General features: G+C 38.0%; 1 protein-coding gene and 1 long non-coding RNA gene across 2 annotated transcripts in view; one reads left to right on the forward strand and one right to left on the reverse strand.

Annotated features, from left to right (window-relative positions):
- Window positions 1–9,805: 9,805 nt before the first annotated feature.
- LOC110448790 lies at window positions 9,806–11,341 on the forward strand. The gene is made up of 2 exons (XR_002462774.1): window positions 9,806–9,878; window positions 9,938–11,341. It is a non-coding gene; the product is annotated as an uncharacterized LOC110448790 (long non-coding RNA).
- Window positions 11,342–14,140: 2,799 nt separating this feature from the next.
- The window catches only part of LOC110448793, a 68,356-nt gene continuing 57,444 nt past the window's right edge, over window positions 14,141–25,052 (reverse strand). The window contains exon 6 of the mRNA XM_021495237.1: window positions 14,141–17,283. Within this exon, the coding sequence (XP_021350912.1) occupies window positions 14,141–17,283 (3,143 nt within the window). The remainder of the gene's footprint in view (window positions 17,284–25,052) is intronic.

Consider the following 25,052-nt stretch of genomic DNA (forward strand, 5'->3'; position numbering starts at 1 on the left):
ATTCAATAATTTTCGACTCTGTATGTCCAATATTCGCCCTTTTTTGTAGTTTTATTGTCTAAGACGTGATCAACAACACTTCCGATGACTTGGTTTGTGTTACAGTGGCTCAATTTTGTTTTTTGAGACTTTGATAGGCATTTGTTTCTCAACCGTGAGATCAACTCACCACGTACACGTACGACATGTTAGCTACGTCCCACCAGTTACAGAGACCAATGTCTCTACACTTCAACCATAAATTCCTGCGAGGGATCAATAACGAAGATGTCATAAAAGGACTGGAAACAATGTGTGAAATCCGTCCAGATTACTGAAAAATGTGTGTTGTGTCTATAGCGGACAGTGAGACAAAAAACAAACTCCTAGTAGACGGGTTGTAACTGAAAGGCCAGTCAGTGAAACTGTTCGAAGTTGAAAGGACTATTACGAATGTAACCATCAAAGACATTCCCTACGAAATGTCCGACAGTGCTGTGGGCTCCTACATTTCCAAATACGGACAGGTTGTAAATGGGAGTATCAAACGCGGAGTTTTACGGGGGACGTCCATAGAAAACGGTACAAGGTACGTACAACTCATTAAATGCCAACAGTCCCTCCCGCTAACAACAAGCTTTGGCAGATTTGAAGTTAGAATGTTCGCAGATAACAACAGAACTCAATGCTTTAGATGTGGAGACACTAGTCATCCGTCATATAGATGCCCAAACAGAACCTCGTTGTCAAACGTAAAACAATGTTACAGATGGCATTCAACTGACCATTTGATTCGTGACTGTGGTAAGGAGGTCAGAAACTGTTACTATTGTGGTGAAACAGGTCATTTACAAAGAGATTGTAAAGGAAAACTAGACAGCGATTTATATGGTCAATATGCTACCGATATACGAAAAGGTCAGTCTGAGACAGTTGAGAGTCACAGTGATATCGGGAGTGACGAATCTCAATATGAAGAAGACCCCCTCCCAGCAGTTAAATCTTTCGATCCTGGGTGCTTCTAATTGTAAATGTCTCGAGATACAGAACGAAAACATTGTCAATGCTTCAATATCTGGAGCGACACTAGAAGGTATATTCCAAGTCATCCAGCATGCCCAATCGATTCTGAAAGGTAAAAAAGGTAAAAAATAGTTATTTGCCTAGGAACCAACAACATTAGCAAGAACAAACAAGACCCAGACGATGTTTACATCAATGTCACAGAGGTGCTTCAGCAGGTACAATATGACTTCCCGGAGGTTGATGATATAGGTGTGTGTACCGTGATTCCTCGTAAAGGCAAGAGTAACAACATCACCACCCTGAATAAGAACACTAAACTCGTCAACTCATTCATCGCGAAGATGTGTCAGCGTAACAAAAAGTTACACATGATCGATGTGTTTAGTGAGTTAATATCAAACGGGACACCATGTAATACCAACTACGACCCGAACGATCCCAGTGCCATTCACGTAAGTAAACGCGGCGCTGGCAAAATCGCGGCCTCAGTGTTGCATTTTTTGGACACCACCGACACAACGTTGTTACCCATGCTCACACCGAGTGGCATGAGGAAACGCAAAAAGAGTAGTAAGGCTACACCCCAACAGACAGACAATGCTCAAAGATAAGTAAGCGATGTGAGAACCTGAACACGAGATCGAAGTAACGGTTAACACGTCTTAATGACTATGTACATTATCTTTGTGTTCATACTGAGCTTCACATTCTTTCTAGCTAGATTTCAATGTGGATCTGTGAAAGTACATGTTTTCTGCCATATGTTCACTGTGAATATATGCATTACCGATATTAGAACTTTCCTATTGTATTATCTATACTACAAAACCGGTATAGGTTATGCATGTTTACGTGTTACAGTTGAACTGGGTACAATATGTTTTCATGATTATGTGCAAAATATGGTAAGTGAAACAAATTGCTATAGATACACAGAATAAAGTAATATTACTTCAGTAATTTACACATGTATGAATATGCTTAAATTGTCATGCATGTGTCATGGAGTGCTACACGAAATAAATGTGAACAGTGAAAAATGACAGAATCTCTGTGAGTATGCTGTGTATATATTTGTAAATAACATTGTAAAAGTCTACCATAAAATATGCATGTGTCATGAAATGATCCATTGGTCAAGTATGAATGTAAACAATGACCGAGATAGAATCGCAATAAGTATGCTGTATGTATTTGTAAATAATAAGTGTACTTAAATATGCATGTATGTAAACAATGAATAGAACAGGTGTATGATTGTGGATATGTAAAAAATGTATTTGTTCATTAATACCAATATAAATGTTAAATTGTTCAAATACAATTATGAATGTAAACAATGAAAGAAACATAGTCTCAGTGAGTGTGCTCTATTAATAATATTGAAAATATGTATATATGTAACACAATGTATTTCCATACGGGAAATAGAAATAGTATTTTAAGTCCGAGTGTAAAGAACGGAAATTACATTACAGAACTTTTCACTCTCTGGCTTTGGGGAATAAGTGTCGACTATTTGAGTAACTGTGATAGGGATAGAACTGCTTACACCAGTATATTAATTTATGCACATGTACATGAACATAGTGTACAAAACAAAAAGAATATGCTATTTGTATTACTCTGTATACATGTATCTGAATTTAAATGGTGCTTTGAAAATAGTAACCATTTCAACTACTTCACGAACAAAGAGTCCAAAGTATCTATCATAGTAGGTATGGTGACATGACAAAGTGAATTAGGTGTGATGACATGTGGCAAAGTGTAATATATGTGAAAAGATGTGATGACATGTGACGAAATGTAATGCGTGTGACAAGGTTTAATAACATGTGACAAGGTATGAACACATACGACAAGGTGTGATGCCATTGTATAAGTTGTGGTGAGATATGACACGGTGAGACGACAAGTGGTAAGGTGTGATGACATGTGACAAGGTTTAATAACATGTGACAAGGTATGAAGACATACGACAAGATGTGATGCCATTGTATAAGTTGTGGTGAGATATGACACGGTGAGACGACAAGTGGTAAGGTGTGATGACATGGTGTGATGGCATGTGAGAGGTGTGATGACATGTGGCAAGGTGTCATAACAAGTGACATGGTGCGATGACATTTGACAAAGTGTAATGACATGTGCCAAGGTATGAGGACATGCAACAAATCGTGATGAATATGACAAAGTGTGATAACATGCGACAAAATGTTGACATGTGTCAAAGTGCGATGACATGTGACAAAGTTTTATGACATGTGACACGATGTGATGACATGTGACAAGGTGTGATGACCTTTGACAAAGTATGATGACATGTGACAAGGTGTGATGACATGCGACAATGTGTGATAACATGTGACCATGTGTAACAAAATGTGCACGTGACAAGTTGTGGCCATATGTGTCAAGATTTAATGACATATAACAATGTGTAATGACATGTTAAAAGGTGTGATGACCTGTTAAAAGGTGTGATGACATGTTAAACGGTGTGATGACATGTGACAAGTTTTTACAGCATGTGGCAAGATGTGATGTTACCAGGTATGATGACATGTGACAAGGTATGATGACAAATGACAATGTGTGATGACATGTGACACGTGCAACAAGTTCTGATGACATGACACAAGTTAGGATTTCATCTGAAAGGGTGTGATGACATATGCCAAATTAAGATGACATGTGACAAGGTGTGATGACATATGACAAGGTGTTATGACATGTGACAAAGTGTAATATATGTGAAAAGATGTGATAACATGTGACAACATGTGATGACGTTTCAAAGTGTCATGACATGTGACGAAATGTAATGCGTGTGACAAGGTTTAATAACATGTGACAAGGTATGAAGACATACGACAAGGTGTGATGCCATTGTATAAGTTGTGATGAGATATGACACGGTGAGACGACAAGTGGTAAGGTGTGATGACATGTGACAAGGTGTAATGACATGTGCAAAGGTACAGTTGTGTGACCGCACAACGCACCAAAAATACCGTGCGTACAATTTTTATACATCTTTCACACACCGTACGCACACCGTCCATACTTTGTGCGCACAACTGTGCGATTTAACAATCGTTCGCCCCGTTGTACGCTTCTCTCCGCATAACTGTGGGAGTTGGAACACTTAGTTGATCAATATTACGGAATGAAAAAAATACGGAAGGCTCGTATGCAATAATGTACACTGTATATATTACTGTAATTTCTCATCACAATAATTAAGATTATGTACAATTTTACAATGCGTGTAACACAGTACACAGTGACCGTTAGACTGTTAAGAATGGGTTTGGCTCCTCTGTAACAGAACAGGTAAATAACAATTCGATGAGCGACCGGAGTTTTACCTGGCCTTTGCCTGACATGTGATACCGTATGCCCGTTATGAAAACACAACTGGACGTTTAAAATATGTTATTTGTATTCGTTTTGGTCTATAGCTCCCCTTCACCTGGTTTTCACAACTTGGCGAGTTACGTAAGTGCCCCGGGCGGGGGGAAATTACCGTCCAGGTACAAAGTGGCTATGTTTACCTGTGTTGTAATTTTACATGTGTAGATTAAGGTCGGCAAACTGAAAACACCGTTTTTAAATTTAAGAAAGTAAAGACAGAAAGTTAAGCTTATAGATGTAGCTTGAATATACAATGAAGAAACATACTAAAAAAATCAAGTGTACATGTTTAACCACGAAACCGTATATATTGTTAAGTCATTCCTCAATTTACACCAACCACGATTGTTATCACACAACGTGCATCGATCGTCCGCACAAATATGCGCATGCAACGATCCTCCAAATTTGTATCGTTCGCACTTCGTGCACATATCGTTCATACACCGTTCACACATCGTGCGCACACCGCACATCGTGTAACGTTGTGCGATCCCACAACTGTATGATGACATGTGCCAAAGTGTTTTGTTATGTGACCATGTGTTATGATTGTGAAAAGGTGTAACGACATGTGACAAGGTGTGATGACAGGGTGTGATTGCGATATGTGACAAAATTATCGTTCTTTTTTCTCATTTCGCCACTTCAGATTTTAATATCTGAGTCTGTTATTGGTGGCGGTGTGTGGATGTGGGTTAAATATCTTTATTTCTTAAGATACCTCTATTTCAAAGTAATTTATATTTTTAATGGAAACATATATCGCTATATGAAGTAGAAATATTTTAACTGAAATAGGATATTTCTTTTTAACTGTTATAAAGATATCTGATATACATCACATTTTAAGATTAATCTTTTTCATTTAGAGATATTTGTTGCATTTTCATGTATATTGGATACTACACAATGGAGTATCTTCAGTTTATTTATATATATGTATTAAAGATTTCTCCATTGATATTTCTATAAGGGATGTCTCTATTTGAATTGAAGATTTCTCTATTTCTCACAGGATTTATCTTTAAGATATATCTTTATTCAAAGAGAAGATTTCTCTACTTCTATGGATATAGAGGTTACACAACGAGTGGTTGTTGAATATGGTATTTATTTCACTCGAGTAAGTTAATTTTCAAAAGCTTTAGCGAGTGTCTTTCTGTAACTTTTGAAAATTAACTAACGAGAGTGAAATAAATACCATCCTCAACAACCACGAGTCGTGTGATCTGTTTCTACCACAATCTCAGTCAGAAACGGCAGAAGTATACGTATTTCCTGATTTGAATAGTATACACATATTCTGTTGACAAGGCTGGCGTAATGATATGACCCATATGTAAAAAGTCACACATTAATATTCAAAAATTACCTCTTTTTTTACAAATTTAATAATTTTCAAAATTAATGTTTTGGCAACAACTTCGTGAAAAAATAAAATAGATGAACGACTTTAAATATTGAGAGTGTGCAATATTGCATTAATTAATATAAATTAACCACGGACTATATGCGCGTAAGCATATCGTACGAAGTCTGCTTCCCGCCAACTGATGAAGACGAACTAATCGCTTTCAATGTCCAAACCATAGGCCTGGGACGTTTCTATGGTTGATGTTTATAGTGAGATTTCCGCTATAGACATGCCCTCCAAATATTGATAACTGGACATGGGGAGAACGTAATATTTTCCGACACTGTTACAGATCTTGTTTGGGTTTCACAGAGGCATATATAACGTCTCTGGGTTTCACGACCTGGACACGAGACGGTTTGGTATTGCATTAATTTTTTCCCATCGCATAACCTCACAAATGTCACCAACATTTACCGGATGTTGACAGCAGACGACGTAAACACAACAGCACGCAGCAAAAAGATATTTCTATTCGGAATGAATACCTCTCTATTTCTCCAGGTATGCCGTTAAGAGATGTCATTATTCGAATATTTCACTGTTTTTCCAGAAGTTTCTTTTTGTGGATATATTTTAATTGAAGCTTTCGCTTTTTTCTCAATATATGTTTCTTAAGTAGTAATTTCTCCAATTGTTTAACGATATCTCTAATGCAATTGAAGATATTTCTTATTGTTGCTATCCCTCGTTGTGTTGAATGCTAGAATAGACAGATAAACGGACTCCTCGAAGGTCGTCCCGTGGTATTGTATATCCGAACTATCTTAATGAGAGCAAAGCCACACCTAATGAGTTGAACATATGTAGCGGAACTGGACCTGGTCGTACATTTATCCAATACTGTTATACATAAAGCAATATGATCTCCGCCCGCCTGACCTGCAAAGTTCTGAGATTGCTGAAACTATTTTTGTTAAATACCATCATCTTCAAAGTACTGTATGTAATATTATTATACCTCTACTAAGTTTTCCCTATATAAAAACAACACGATAAAATCTGCTTTTTCCCTTAAATCACTTAAATCTCTCCATCTGAGAGCTACTCCCTCCCCAAATTAGGACTACGCCCTGCAATAAAGGACTACTCCCTGCCAGAGAGAGGTCTACTCCCTCATGAATATTTGTAGGCGGAGCTTATATGATTTCAACCAATGAAAACATTGGTAGGCGGGGGCCTTCTCCATGACGCTCGTGACGACACATTTTCAGAACCAAATGCCAACTGTGAAAATGGCCACCGATGAAGGCCGTTTTGTTGTTGTAAAGAGGAGTTACAGCAGATTTTGGACGCTAAACGTATTTTAAATACAAAAGCTGTTATAACGACTGCAGTAAATTCACTTCAAACTTATTTAACAGAACGGAACGCCGGAAGCGTCGACGAGAAGGGTCAAGCAAGCTCAGCGGAGGTGAACGTGTGTCCAGTTAGGACACACAAGATTTATGCAGAACTTAAAGAAAGTGGATTGGACTAGATCTAGATATGGTAGGAAACAATGGTGACTATGAGATACAGTCTATAAAAACACTTCTTGAATGCTAGAAATTAACTTATCATCAACGACGATGCATACAGTACTTCCAATTGTTTTTTTTCTCCTTGAAATTGTAAAAGGACATGAATAAATAAATTCATTTGTTAAATTGCCTTTAATAATTTGTTTTGTTATAATAAAACAGTTATAGAATGGGTAATTCGGGAAATAGCAATTCTATGGTCACCCTTGGCGAAAAACTATTCCCCTGGACGGCTTCGCCACCTCGGGAAATAGTTTTTCACCTCGGGGGACCATAAATGTGCGATTTCCCTCATACCCATTCTATAACTGTATACTATTGCGCTATTATAACACGCTCTGGAAACATAACTGTTGCTCTAGCTTATTTAAGACGAAGATACATGTAAATGGAAAACGAAATAAGGTTTTGAAGTTTATTACAAAAACAATTTCATGATATACTCAATATCACATACATTGTAATATATATAACAATGATACAATGTACATAAGACGATGCCAAACAACCAGATAACTCCACAATATACTGTCTGTATCACAATGTCCCTGAGTCATCTGGTCACACCGTTAGCATAGGAAAGTACATTTAATTATGATAAGATATAATCACATATCTGTGTTATAGTCATTACATAATAAGTTTGTTAACATTAATTGTCAATACATAATAATAATGTTAACATTTATTATCAAAACATAATAAATATGTTAACATTTGTTAAAATATAGAATATATCCATACACAAATATTTTGTATATGATAAAGCAAACTTATCATCAGAAATCCCCAGAATGGTTACATATCAACATATACAATAAGTAATACATAATGCCATATAACATCTGCCAATTCTATATCAACAATTTTTAGCGAGGAGAGTGAACTTTAAAAATATAAACTTCCGTTAGAGGAAGTTTATGTCAAAATTAATTTTAAAGCCCATACTTCACGCCATTAATTGTTATTGTACTAAAAGCGAAATACGGAAAACACCTCGGCGTCGAATACACCGCGCATCATCTGGCGGGCCGCTCTGAGGCAGAAAAAATAAATTCTTTTTTTTTGTAATTCCGGAAAGACAGTATACTTTTCTACCTGACCCCATGCATAAAATATGAATGAAGAAAATCTCTTTCAATTTTGTGTTTGGTTTCAAAAGAATGTCTCATCAGCTCATATCAGAAACGACACATATCTCTGAAAAAATGTCACTTGGAGCTGAGACAGATACCTTTGTGTCAAAAGATCCATGTTTTCCAAACTTTTCCATGAAATATCATTTGATACCTGACAAACCTGTGAGAAACTGAGAGTTAAATCGTCGAGGGAAAAACAACCTGCCAGTCTTACTCAATCTTATCTATATATTTTATTCAAGTTTGATAAATCAGGATTCAAGCATGTCACCTACAGAAAGCTGTTATCATGTTGAGAAATGTGATGATATGTGACAAGATGTGATATGTGAGAAATTGTGATGATATATGACAAGATGTGGTATGTGACAAATTGTGATGATATATGGCAAGGTGTGATTATATGTGCCATAGTGTGACAACATGTGTCAAGTTGCGATGACAGGTGCCAAGGTCTGATGACATGTGACAAGATGTGATGACAAGTGACTAGCTGTGGTAACATGTGACAAAGTGTGATGACGTGTGATGACATGTGACAATGTGTGATGACATGTGACAATGTTTGATGACATGTGACAATGTGTACTGACATTTGATAAGGTGTGATAACATGTTACAGAAAAAAAGATGTTTCAAAGAGTGATGTCATATGACAGATTGTGATGACATGTTGACAATGTGTGATTACATGTGAGAATGTTTGATGCTACGTGACAAGGTGTGATGACATGTGACAAGGTGTGATGCTATGTGACAAGGTGTGATGACATGTGACAATGTGCGATGACATGTAACGAGGTGTACTGACATGTGACAAGTGTAATGACATGTTACGAGGTGTTATGACATGTAACGAGGTGTACTGACATGTGACAAGTGTAATGACGTGTAACGAGGTGTTATGACATGTAACGAGGTGTACAGACATGTAAAGAGGTGTACTGACATGTAACGAGGTGTAATGACATGTAACGAGATGTAATGATATGTAACGAGGTGTTATGACATGTAACGAGGTGTACTGACATGTGACAAGTATAATGACATGTAACGAGGTGTTATGACATGTAACGAGTTGTACTGACATGTAACGAGGTGTACTGACATGTGCCAAGTGTAATGACATGTTACGAGGTGTTATGACATGTAACAAGGTGTACTGACATGTGACAAGTGTAATGACATGTAACGAGGGGTTATGACATGTAACGAGGTGTACAGACATGTAAAGAGGTGTACTGACATGTAACGAGGGGTACTGACGTGTGACAAGGGTAATGACATGTAACGAGGTGTTATGACATGTAACGAGGTGTACTGACATGTCACAAGTGTAATGACATGTAACGAGGTGTTATGACATGTAACGAGGTGTACTGACAGTTGACAAGTGTAATGACATGTAACGAGGTGTTATGGCATGTAACGAGGTGTACAGACATGTAAAGAGGTGTAATGACATGTAACGAGGTGTACTGACATGTAACGTGGTGTACTGACATGTGACAAGTGTAATGACATGTAACAAGGTGTTATGACATGTAACGAGGTGTACAGACATGTAAAGAGGTGTACTGACATGTAACGAGGGGTACTGACGTGTGACAAGGGTAATGACATGTAACGAGGTGTTATGACATGTAACGAGGTGTACAGACATGTAAAGAGGTGTAATGACATGTAACGAGGTGTACTGACATGTGACAAGTGTATTGACATGTAACGAGGTGTTATGACATGTAACGAGGTGTACTGACATGTAACGAGGTGTACTGACATGTAACGAGGTGTAATGACATGTAACGAGATGTAATGACATGTAACGAGGTGTTATGACATGTAAAAAGGGATGATGACATGTAACGAGATGTAAGAACAAGTAACGAGGTGTAATGACATGTAAAAAGGGATGATGACATGTGACTTATTACAAGGTGCAATGACATGTGAAAAAGTGTGTTAGATGACATATTACATATTAAGTTATTATGACATGTGACAATGTATGACCATGTGTGACAGCATGTGTTGACATGGTGTGATGTCATTTGACAGGGTAAGAAGACGTGTGATAAGGAGTGGTGATATGTTACAAGATGTGATACTTTCTGACAAAGTGTGATGATATGTGACAAGATGTGATGACATGTGACAATGTGTGATAATATGTGACAAAGTGTGATTACATGTGACAAGGTGTGATTACATGTGACAATGTATAACCATGTGTGACAAGGTGTGGATATATGTGACAAAGTATGACCACATGTTTCCAGGTTTGGTGATAGGTGGCAAGGCGTGATGACATTTGACGAGTTGTGATGACATGTGACAAGGTGTGATGACATGTGACAATGTGTAGAAATATTTGACAAGCTGCGATGAGATGTGATAAGGTATAATGACATGTGACAATGTATGACCACGTTTGACAAGTTTTGGTGACAGGTGACAATGATTGATGACATGAGTAAAGGTGACATCCCAAGACACTTGATATGTCATTGCTTTTACGTATTAACAGATGAACCGAGTCAACAATAGTTATACAGGGTTTCATAAAACTGTCCACAAAATAAACACTCATACATTATCACTAAAAAACATATTTACAGTTAGATGAATTTGATAATTCAGAATAATTGCACATTTCATCTTAACCAGAGTATCGTTAACACTACACCATCTACACGAAGCATTGTGAATCACTTAATGCATTCTATAATGCTATTTTATTAATTAGAGAAATGTACAGTGTTATTGAATTTCCATTGCAACTTCTCACATGGCACAATCAGTTATTCCATCTTACTAGTGTAAGGGGGACAACTCGTCCTTTAGCCACTACTCTGCAACATTCCATATATCAACCAGCCAATTAACATGATCCATGAATACATTTTTACACATGCCTGTATAATAACAGTATCGGTCATCTTCAACCAAGCCGGCTAATAATTAGTGACCACAGCATCGGATACCATGTAAACATTGATGTGACATTAATATGAATGAAAAAGCAATATCGACATTTCGCAAAACTGTGACCGATACCTTCATAATCACAATTTAGCTTACTTCAACCCATAACAATGTACATTAATTTTTCTGAAAAAAGGAGGACAGAGATTTGTTCCTGTTCTTGTTAGTTTCATTCACAGAATACAGGATACTCAACACTCTTAAGTTTCTGACCACATGGACTCATTACAGATAGCAAAGTTACCTCCCTTACTACAGGTAATTGACATCGGGACTCTCCAAGTTTTATAGGTTTTTTTTCATCATATAATTGACTAACATCCACGTGTCTCTACCGGGCTCATCCCGGACAGTTATTAGTATCGCTTTGTTTTCGACATATGACCAATCCCGTGACGCGCACCTTGAAGAAAAGAGCCCCAGTAAACACTGGTGTGAAAACAACCGATTTTAGATTCAAACCTGAAACAGTCTCACGTTTGTTCGCTCCGTATATCATGTCACACACGTGGATGCATAAAAGTCCAGGAAGTCTAGGTGTTGAACTTATTGGTAAAGGTTGTTGTTTTGTGTTTATTTACAAACCAATTATACAATTTGATCATCTCGGTGCTTTGCCACAAATCGCACTGGATCCTAACCATTATGTCTACGAAGCTACAAATGGCTGTGTCGTATGTGCAAGATGCGACTAAATTTGGAATCTTTAACTAATTAAACCAAACTAAATTGCTGGGTATAACTCGCATAAATATTTACAAATATCCATGTGTCCTATCTCATAACTCAAATGTAACACAGTTTTCCCGTACATATCTACAGCAGTGGTTAGTGCTGGGTACGACTCGCACAAATATTTACAAATGTCCCTGCGTCCCCACCAACAACTCACATGTAACACTGTCCCACCTCTCTTATCTACAGCTGTGGTTAATGATGGGTACGACTCGCACAAATATTTACAAATCTCCATGTGTCCCATCTCACAACTTACATGCAACACTGTCCCACCTCTCTTATCTACAGCAGTGGTTAGTGCTGGGTACGACTCGCACAAATATTTACAAATCTCCATTTGTCCCGTCGCACAACTTGCATGCAACATTGTCATACCGTTCTTATCTACAACTGTGGTTAGTGCTGGGTACGACTCGCACAAATATTTACAAATCTCCATGTGTCCCATTGCACAACTTGCATGCAACACTGTCATACCGTTCTTATCTACAGCTGTGATTAATGATGGGTATGATTCGCACAAATATTTACAAATCTCCATGTATCCCGTCACACAACTCATATGTAACACTGTCCCACCTCTCTTATCTACAGCTGTGGTTAGTGCTGGGTACGACTCGCACAAATATTTACAAATCTCCATTTGTCCCGTCGCACAACTTGCATGCAACACTGTCATACCGTTCTTATCTACAACTGTGGTTAGTGCTGGGTACGACTCGCACAAATATTTACAAATCTCCATGTGTCCAAAGAAACAACTCGCATGTAACACTGTCATACCGTTCTTATCTACAGCTGTGATTAGTGCTGGGTATGACTCGCACAAATCGCACTGGATCCTAACCATTATGTCTACGAAGCTACAAATGGCTGTGTCGTATGTGCAAGATGCGACTAAATTTGGAATCTTTAACTAATTAAACCAAACCAAATTGCTGGGTATGACTCGCATAAATATTTACAAATATCCATGTGTCCTATCTCATAACTCAAATGTAACACAGTTTTCCCGTACATATCTACAGCAGTGGTTAGTGCTGGGTACGACTCGCACAAATATTTACAAATGTCCCTGCGTCCCCACCAACAACTCACATGTAACACTGTCCCACCTCTCTTATCTACAGCTATGGTTAGTGCTGGGTACGACTCGCACAAATATTTACAAATCGCCATGGCATGCAACACTGTCATACCGTTCTTATCTACAACTGCGGTTAGTGCTGGGTACGACTCGCACAAATATTTACAAATGTCCCTGCGTCCCCACCAACAACTCACATGTAACACTGTCCCACCTCTCTTATCTACAGCTATGGTTAGTGCTGGGTACGACTCGCACAAATATTTACAAATGTCCCTGCGTCCCCACCAACAACTCACATGTAACACTGTCCCACCTCTCTTATCTACAGCAGTGGTTAGTGCTGGGTACGACTCGCACAAATATTTACAAATCTCCGTGTGTCCCATTGCACAACTTGCATGCAACACTGACATACCGTTCTTATCTACAACTGTGGTTAGTGCTAGGTACGACTCGCACAAATATTTACAAATCTCCATTTATCCCGTCGCACAACTCATATGTAACACTGTCCAACCTCTCTTATCTACAGCTGTGGTTAGTGCTGGGAACGACTCGCACAAATATTTACAAATCTCCATGTGCCCCATTGCACAACTTGCATGCAACACTGTCATACCGTTCTTATCTTCAACTGTGGTTAGTGCTGGGTACGACTCGCACAAATATTTACAAATGTCCCTGCGTCCCCACCAACAACTCACATGTAACACTGTCCCACCTCTCTTATCTACAGCAGTGGTTAGTGCTGGGTACGACTCGCACAAATATGTACAAATCTCCATGTATCCCGTCGCACAACTCATATGGATGGGTACGACTCTCACAAATATTTACAAATCTCCATGTGTCCCATCGCACAACTTGCATGCAACACTGTCATACCGTTCTTATCTACAGCTGTGGTTAATGATGGGTACGACTCGCACAAATATTTACATATCTCCATGTGTCCAAAGAAACAACTCGCATGTAACACCGTCATACCGTTCTTATCTACAGCTGTGATTAGTGCTGGGTATGACTCGCACAAAGATTTACAAATCTCCATTTGTCCCATCTCACAACTTGCATGAAACACTGTCTTACCATTCTTCCCTTCAACTGTGGTTAGTGCTGGGTACGTCTCGCACAAATATTTACAAATCTCCATGTGTCCTTTCTCACAACTCACATGTAACACTGTCCCACCGTTCTTATCTACAGCTGTGGTTAATGATGGGTACGACTCGCACAAATATTTACAAATCTCCGTGTGTCCCATTGCACAACTTGCATGCAACACTGCCATACCGTTCTTATCTACAACTGTGGTTAGTGCTGGGTACGACTCGCACAAATATTTACAAATCGCCATGGCATGCAACACTGTCATACCGTTCTTATCTACATCTGTGATTAATGATGGGTATGATTCGCACAAATATTTACAAATCTCCATGTATCCCGTCACACAACTCATATGTAACACTGTCCCACCTCTCTTATCTACAGCTATGGTTAGTGCTGGGTACGACTCGCACAAATATTTACAAATCTCCATGTGTCCAAACAAACAACTCGCATGTAACACTGTTCTCTCGTACTTATTTACAACTGTGGTTAATGATGGGTACGACTCGCACAAATATTTACAAATCTCCATGTATCCCGTCGCACAACTCATATGTAACACTGTCCAACCTCTCTTATCTACAGCTGTGGTTAGTGCTGGGTACGACTCGCACAAATATTTACAAATCTCCAGGTGTCCTTTCTCACAACTCACATGTAACACTGTCCAACCGATCTTATTTACTACTCTGGTAAGTGACGGGTACGACTTCCACAAATATTTACAAATCTCCATGTGTCCTTCCTCACAACTAACATGTAACACAGTTTTCCCAAACATGTCCACTAACTGATTCATGTACTGAGCACACGCACAACTCCTATGTACCACACTACCTTCTTCTAACTCACACTTATGTTGTTCATCTTCATCTCTACATAAGGATTTAAGTAGAAATCTTTCCACTATGTGAAATATACCACAGTTCCCCGTCTGCGCCGCAACATGAAGCGGGGTTTGTCCTGACTCATTACCATCTTGTATCAATTTTGGATACTTTTCACAAATCCCTGTCACAAACTCTTCTATTTCAGACCGGCACGCCAAATGTAGGACATTGCCATCATCGCGTGATGACTGTGATGTGTATGTCTCTGTTTTGGTGTATAAATACTCCCATATTTTATCCATCACATTCTCACTTCCTCCCATCCACACACATCTCGCCGTGTCCAAGTCAGGTTTTACACCTCTAGATATGATATCTGAAACACATTCTTCTGAACCAGTATAACAAAACACATTTAATACGGCAAGTTTTGTCTTATCGTTCAAATCACTGACAATCGTTGCAAGAACATTTACGCTTCCGTGCTTCACTACAAAAAATGGTGTGTTCTTGTCACATTCTACATCCTCAGATAGAAGATATTTAGCACATACTTCTGGACCAGAGCAACATGCTTTGTTTAGCAAGTCAAGTTTCATCTCATCATTTAAGTATACAACAACTTTCTTAAGTACATCCACATATTCTCCATCATGATAGCAACGTCTCTTAATCAATGACAACAAAGGAGTGTCCATGTCAGGTTTTACACCACTAGAAAGAAGATGTAAAGCACATTTTTCTGCACCAGAAGAACATGCGTTATTCAACACACCAAGTTTATCAACATTTTTATCACTCAGCCATCTGACGAATCCATTCAGAAACTCACCATCATGCCATACATCTAGAGAGCCAATAGTAACATCATACCTCTCTATACATTCCAACTCTCGGAGTAATCGTTCATACATATATGTGTATTCCTCTGGTGATATGACAATACTGTCTGAAGACATTTTTGAAGTGTTTAGATTACCCAGTGAATATTTTGGAGAATACTTTATGTAACCTATAAGACTTTTTCTACCATACAGAAGTGCCACTGTGGCATGTATCGAGTCATGGTAAAATTTGTACACATCACCAGACAATTGTTTCTCCTTAACCACCAAGAAACCTAATAAAGTTTCTAAACTATCCTTTACAAATCCAATTTTTTTCTTGTAAGACCACATACTTTTGTCATCTTTGTCATACATTAAATCAACTTCAAACGATTCCACAAGCAATATTTTACTGACTTTTTCTCCATTAGGATCTAGACCCTTTTCCTTAATGTTACCCCCATTGAGGAAGAGAAACAAAAGGGCAGTACATTCTCTTAACTTTGACAGCGCATTTTCCAAAAACTGGAAAGGCATCTGAAAAAAATTCACTCTGTCTTTCTGCAAGGCAGGAATATCTCTGAATAACCGACAGCATTGAGGGAATCCAATACACGGGGCGCATTCGACGATCTTTTTCATTTCTGTCTCTGTCCATGTAAAGTTATTTTGTGTAGGTGTGTAAAGCTTTAAGAGTTGCATTTGTTCTTCTGCAATCTTGTAGTTATCACAGCTAAGATCTATAATATTTGAGTCGGTGAAAACTGAGTCTGAAATAAGATTTTTGAAGTAATTAAAGACCTCATTTCGAACTGTAATTACGATAAAGTTGGCCTCGGTGTTTGCATTCCCACAAAGAATCGGTAGAACAGATTTAACCCTTTTATCCCATTCACCTAGATCTTTTTCTCTCGCACATTGTGTTCCAAATATGTCATCAATCAAACAAATGTATTGTGATTTTGGAGACACTGAATCCAGGTCTTCAATATTGTGAATCTGTAGGGGTTGTCGGCCTGGTTGTTCCTCACACATCCAATAAAGAAGCTTAACGACAGTAGCTGTCTTACCATCTCCGGTGTTGCCCTTCACAACGACTACCCGGTTCTCGAGGAGCTTTTCTTTAGCGTCCTGGAAACCCTGAGTGACAATGAATTTATTCACTGTGTTTTGTTTTACCATTTCTTTGGTTATGTCTGTAAAAAAAATAAACAATAATTACTGTTTTAACTGGTGCTGATGTAAATTGATACTGAAATGGTACACATTCTCATCATAGTGTACAATATTGTATACATGTAAATATACTACATTAGTGGGTCTGTCTTTATTAGACTAACAATGAAATATTAAATCTTATAATAGTACACCAATCATTCCTGTATCCCTCACTGACATATTTGTTTTAGATATTTTGAACTGTTTCAGCTAATAAGTTGATCATCTCAGAATTCTTATCGGCCAAACCCATGTAGGTCGGAGACTGAGAAAAGAGTATTGTAAGAGGCGAGTAATGTGGCAAGCCCCCTGCGGATTTTCGGGATTTGCTTTTGTGGACTCTTATTTGGGACACAAACGCGAACAAAATAAATCGGCTGCACCCATTGCAACATTTGGGATTTGTTTTTCTATTTACTGCTAGCTACGTTTTTATTTCCATGCGCCTAACTTGGCAATGCCTTATTTTTGGCTTTAATGTTGAACGCGAACCTTTGCCCAGGCCAGGGAAACAATGGGTTCTGTTTGACGTTCAGCATTAAAGGTAATGTGCTGGGTGCCTTCAGCATGGTATTTCATTGAGATAGCACTACAAAGACGGCATCAGATCATGCGGAGGCAATCACTAAACTGCTTATAGGACGTTAAACCCTTTAAAACCAAAACAATTAAATAACAAGGCTGTGACAGGAACATATGCACAACTTTTGGTAAAGCCTGATCTGATGAAATTGAGAATTATTCAAAATATATCGGGCAATTCGAGGATTTGTAATCAATCTAAATTAACAGCACATATTCAGATCCATGCCTAGCATAAGAAAATTGTACAGGTCACGTTTTTTAACATACACCAGATGGGAAGTGTAAAGAAATAGAAAGTATCTTATCCGATCAAGTGCCAGAAACCAATATTTGAAATCAGCTTGAAATATAACTGGTGATGAGAGGATAATTTGCTCGTTTTTGTAAATATTTTATGTAAATTAGAACAAAGAATTTGAAATGTTTTGTCCTATAATCAACTCTGGGCGACTAAGGATAAATTATTTAAATTGAATTATCAACACCCAGGGCCACTCCAAAGATTCAGGGTGCTGCAATGGGGCAGCAGATAATTTTTTGTCGCTCCCATGTCCTCTAAGTAGAAAACACAACAAGCGCCCTAATGGGCCTGCATCGCTCACCTGGTATTAATCTCACAATAGTAACCTTAAAAATGGACAAAAAAGTAACAAAAATTCGGTGTCTTGATTCAAATTCATTAACAAAAACTGTTAAAAGATTTACACACATTTGACCTCGTGACCTTTAAAGGCACAGAATGACATTATGTTGAACAAACTTTAAAGCCCTTCATCCCAGATTGCAAATTGCCAAATGTCATCACTATAGCTTTTTGTTTATTGAGAAGATGACTTTTGATAAACAATTGACCAGATGTGACCTTGAAAATGTGTCAAGGTCATTTACATGAACAATCATGAAAGCTCTTTATCTGAGCATGCAACTTGTCAAATATAACAATCCTTTGCATTTTGTTTATCTGACCCCTGTGACTTTGTATGTAACTCAAGGTCATTATTTTGAACAAGTTTTTCAAACCTTTCATCCCAGCATGCTTTAAACTAAATATCATCATCCTCACCATCTTTTTATCTACGTAAGTCGATTAAAGGTTTGACATATTTGACCTTTGTGACCTGCAATAGGGATGAAGTCATTCATTTAAACAAACTGGATAGCCCTTCATGCCTGCATGTTACTAGTCAAATAGCATCATATTAGACGTTTTGGTTTTCAGAAAAAGTCGTTAACAAATTTGTTTAATACAATCGACCTTGAATATGGGTGAATGTTATTCATTTGAACACCCATGGTATCCCTTCATCCCAGCATGCTTCTGGCCAACTACCATCACCCTGGACCTTCCGGTTATTTGGAAGAAGATTTTAAATATATATGACCCCTGTGACCTTGAATAAAAGTCCTCCGTTCTCCACTATATAACATTAAGTCCTCTTTGCCCAAGGATGCTCGACACAAAATTTGGTTAATATTCTTCCATAAGTACTTAAGGAATAGGATTTTTGTCCATAGATGAACCTGTTTAATTTAGTCAAACTCCATTGAGCCTTTCAGGACTAGAAGAGATTTTAAAGAAATTGACGGACAGATGGACCGACTGACGCCGCGACAAAAGTTTGACGGTACTCTTGACTAGGTGAATAAACACGCATTTGTAACATACGCTGTACAGTAACTACTCACTAGGGATATACATTTCTCATAGTGATCACATGATGTTGAATTATCTTTTGTATAATATTAAAGTTGAATTGTTGTGTGACAATATTGACATGGATTTGAAATGTTATATGTATCTGTATAATCTATAAATACTCACTTACTCAAAGCCAAAAAAGCAAGCGTTGCCACACCTCGAAATTTGCCACTTCTATAATATACAACGGTGCCTTCGGTATGGTATTTCAGTGACTATAAAGTCGGCATCAGATCCGCGCTATTACAATGAGGCAAGTACACTAACATAACTCTTCTCCTGCACACATACACGCATGCACGCTTACACAACACACATGGAGGCACGTCCTTAAATGGCCATAGCTGTTAAGCAATCCAAACAAACTCTTGGACTGTACATATACAATTTGCTACATTTTTCCTTACACCTGATACACTTTACGAAACTCACCTATCATAGCTGCTATCTTAGGATTGGGATATGTAATATAAAAAAGGCATTTGGTAAAGCATAGTATAGTAGATATGTTACTGACAGATTATGCACAATACATTTTGTATAAGAATCAGCTTGAGGGTACCTACAGATTTCCCATATTGTTTCATATTATGCTATTGATGCCAGACACTGATGATCTGTCTACCTGGTCTATAGTCTTACAAACAGGTGTCAGTGAAATGACAAGTTGAACATGGTTGATCAATTGTTTCTATGTTTATTGTGTAGATATTTAAATATTATGAAAATAATGCCTATCATGCAAATAGAATCCAAGGTAGCTATTTTAAATCCCAAACCATGAAAGTTAGTCTTTTGAAATGAAGTTAACACTTCAATATGTATCCAACCCAATGGTTTAAGTCAGCTAAAGAAAGCTAGAGTTATAATTGTTATAAATTGTTAATTGTTAAAAGCCAGTTAGAGGGCACCTTGAATCCAAATCGCCTGCATCCCTTGGATTTTATGTAGGATGGGTTGTCAATAAATATACATGATTTATTTAATTGTTAATATCTAAAACATAAACAGTTTAAAAGTTGTAAAATGTTCATTTCACAAGCTAAATTGGAGTTATCTCCCCTGCACTGTTTAATTGGATTGTTATGACAGAATATATATAATGTTTGTAAATAAGTTTGGAAAGGACTTAAATAGGCCTAGCCTGATGACCAATCCAATTGACAGATATAAAGTCAATAAAATCTGTTGAAATGAAATGAAATGAATCCAAATCGTTCACATTCCGCCATTCAGCTACGTAATCACATAGGTTTTACATCCTCAAATTATCAACACAGTGGGTCCAAAGAATTTAGATTGAAATATATTTGTGTTATCACTAGTTATCACTCTCAATAAAGTAAGTGCAAGAGAGTACAACCTTTAACTATAATTGTGTACGGCAATCGGAGGTCACAGTAGGAATATAAAACCTTGAAATTTAAAGTTTGTCATTCAACATAAAACATAACCTCTAGGTGTCATCCCCACCGAGTATTTAAACTTGAGATATAACATGAATGTTAAGCAGAGGTTATGAACGTTTTCTGATTTCCTACATTATTCAATTTTTAACATAAAATGTAAAAACCCAAATCCCCCCCCCCCCCCCCCCCCAAAGAAAAGTCCCTAGTTGTGAGGCCAATAATATACATCATTTGATATAGCGCCATACATTGTTAACCTAAGCCACTTTAAAGCGCTTTACAGTACATATATATACAATTTATACAATCAATGCATTTAGCATATACATTTATCAATAAAAAAATTGAGGAATTCGCAGGAGTTGCCTAATTAGGCGCATACTACTAGTCCTATGCCACCTGGCTAATATCTCCCTTTGTGTGTATGCCTGCGTGTGTGCTGAAGATGTATTGTGTCCTGTTTATAGTGGGACCCTGCTTCCAACGGTATCATTTATAGTGCCACCTCACTTGAATGAAACAGCACATATACCGCAGCAACACCCCAGACCATTTTATACTCCACCTGGGTTGTTGTAGTTGTGTGGGCAGGCGGGAAACACTTTCTCTAAATATATATTCCATGCATACGACGACTTCGGGGATCGAACCCCGGCCGCCTGCATGATTGAATTCATCTCTTTATGCCCAGAAATGGTATATGTGGTTATGGGGTTGGACTCAACAGGCTTAGAAATAAAGTCCTTAGGGGAGGGGCCAGACCCCAGGTTCAATTGGTACAATTTTGAATCCTCAGCCACCGAAGAATGATCCAAACCAAATATTGTTGATATCCATAACTACTTTTCAGAGAGATAACCCCTTGTTGGCCCATTAGCTCCGAGGGGAGCCAACCCTCTGTTGATACAAATGTGAATTCCTCTTGCCCGAGGATGTTCTGGACTAAATTGGTTCAAATCTCTCCATTCACACAGAAGGAGAAGATGTTTAAATAATTTCCCTAAATTTGTCCCATCAGGATCCCGCCCTCAGCCAAAAGGGAGGCAATACCTGCCATTTCTACAAAATTTAGTTCCTTTTGCCTAAGGATGCTCTTCACCTAATTTGAATAAAATCCTTCCATTCTTCGGAAGGAGAAGGATTTAACTATTTTCCTCCAGTACTCCTTTTTCGGCCCGAGGGAAGCCACATCTCTCGTTGTAACAAAAGTTAATCCCCTTGTCCAAGGATGTTCTAGAAAAACATTTGGATCGAATTCCTCTATTTCTACAGAAGTAGAAGAACTTTTAATTCCTTCATTTCCCCTATTGGGGCCCTGCCTCTCTGCACCCAGGGGGCCACATCATCCATTTACAAAAAGAAACATTAGTCTTCTTTACATGCTTTACACCAAATTTGGCTCGTATCCCTCCATTCATGCAGAAGGAAAAGGATTTTGAACATTTCTCCCTAATGTGCCCATCCTGTCTGCCCCCAAGGGAACCACGTCCTTCGTTCATACAAAGTAAATCACCCTTGGCGAAGAATGTTTTAGACTAAACTTAGTTCGAATCCCTCTATTTCTACAGAAGTAGAAGAACTTTAAATGATTAACATAAATTTCCCCTTTGACTGAGGATACTCCTAGCCAAATTTAGTTAAAATACACTAGGCCGTTAAGGACAAGTAGCGTTTTAAAAGAAAAGTTGACGACCAGACGACGGACGACGCGCCATAGTATAAGCCCTTGTGAGCTAAATATCATACACACAGCCTCAGTCTTCGTATATGATACATGCTCACAATGTACCAAGTTTCATCAAAACTGAACGATATTTAAACAAGTCATAATGCGAAAACCATATACCATAAAATGTCCCCGTCAAAAATTTTGACGGGTGTAATTGCAAGTTAACAACTTCGTTGCCGATGTGATGTACTGAATTCCATAAAAAACGCTCTGGACAGACATATGAGCAGTAACATTAAAATAATTAGTAAGAGCCAGTTGCGTAACTAAATGATGTATAGGGCATTTCTTTTTAAATCGGCTTACCTGATCAGGTGTTCTTGTCAAGAAAAATTACAATCACAGACAGACTGACAAGATTATGTGACATCGCTATTGGGGTATGATGAAAGTTATTCATCAAAGTTGATTAAATTAAGTGTTGTAGACAGGTTCTGAGACTTACCTTTACGATGCGCTGGTCGGTTGCTAGGCAGTGCCTCCTTTACAGTATTGACAGCATCTGGAGATAAACAATGACAAACACGTCATTATTGAGAAAAAAAATTGTTTTGCTGGTACGACATTTGGTAGAATATGTTATTTTAATTTGCACTACGTTTGTAGTGACAAAGTGCGGTGTTAATAAATTAATAGTATTATAAAACTTAAATACCAAGGGATGACTAAACCTTTCTGACGGTTACTTTAGAAACTTCAAAATACATAGGAAAGTCACAGGAATTTTGGATAAGATAATATGTGTTAATTTAATTGCCTAACTGTTGAATATATGAAAGTGAAATTGTATTGAGATGCATTGCAGATAAATAATCTATCATCCAAGTTTAGTCGGTGTAGACCATGTAGTCTTTGAACAAGTGACATGCATCGCACACCTGGTATTAGTCTCACACTTTTAACTTTAAAAGTGGACTAAAATAAAGCTATCGGCAAAATATCAGTGTCTTGACTCAGAGTCATTCAAAAGAATCCTTTAAATATTTAAACACATTTGACCCCTGTGATCTTGAAAGGTCATTAACATACACAAACTTGATTGCCCTTCATCTGAGCATGCTACCGGTCATATGTCAACATCCTAGGACTTTTTTGTTATTCAGAAAAAGTCGTTTAAAGTTTTTAACATATCTGAACTCTGTGACCTTGAAAATGATACATCCCAGCATGTTATTAGCCGAATATAATCACCATGAAATTCTTGGTTATTCAGAAGACGCCATTTAAAGATTTCAAAGTAATTGACCCCTGTGACTTTGAATATGGGCGAAGGTCATTCATTTGAACAACCTTGGTAGCCCTTCTCCCCAGCATGTGACTAACATAATATCATCCCCTGGATGTTTTTGTTATTTAAAAGAAGTCGTTCAAAAATTTCAACATATTTGACCACTGTGACCTTAAAAATGGGCAGGGGTAATTCATTTGAACTAACTCCGAAGCTCTTCATGCCAACGTCCTTCTGGCCAAATATTATCACCCTGGTCCTTTTGGTTATTCAGAAGCTGTGATCATTTAAGGACGTGCCTCTGTGCATGTTGTGTATGCATGCATGTGTGTACTAGTACTCGAGACACGGGTATGTTGGTGTATTTGCCTCCGTGTGGTAGCGCGGATCTGATGACGATTTTAGAGTGTTTTTCACTGAAAAACCATGCCGAAGGTAACCAGCACGGCATTCCGCCCTGTCAAATTATACTGACAACAGATTAACCAGTTGTTGCGATTCCCTTTAATGCTGAACGTTAAGTAGGAAATAGCAACTACCATTTTTAAGGACTTTGGTATGTTCCGGCCTTGGGACAGTCCTCACCTTGGCGAACGTTTAATTTTGAAGCCAGAAGTGAGGTGTTACCAACAAAGCCGCTAGGGAATAAAAAAAAATAGTCATGAGTAGAATGAAATATAAAAATCAGATATTGCAATGGGTGCAGCAGATTTATTTTGGTCGCTTTCAAAAGCAAATACCAAATCTGCAGGGGTCCCATTTTAGTCACCTCTTACGATTTATGCAGTAGCAGGTTTATTCTTTTCTCGATCCCCGTAGCTAAGATAAAACTATGGTCAATGTTTGGTTGCTGTTGCACTAATACCTTATGGTGGAATATTTCTGTCATCGCTTGGTCGACTTACGACTAAATAATGTCGACATTGTCTCTGAATTAATAATAAACCAAGATATCTAACAAATCGGAAACTGATTGTGTTCGGATGTGACACTTATTTGTCAGTTATTTATGTCGAAATATGATATCGAAACTAAACACCAGCAACGTCAAGAGCTGCTGCTCTTAAAACACGGAGGGGAATGGGGGGAGGGGGGAG

Source organism: Mizuhopecten yessoensis, unplaced genomic scaffold, assembly GCF_002113885.1.
Source record: "Mizuhopecten yessoensis strain PY_sf001 unplaced genomic scaffold, ASM211388v2 scaffold4301_2, whole genome shotgun sequence".
NCBI lineage: Eukaryota > Metazoa > Mollusca > Bivalvia > Pectinida > Pectinidae > Mizuhopecten > Mizuhopecten yessoensis.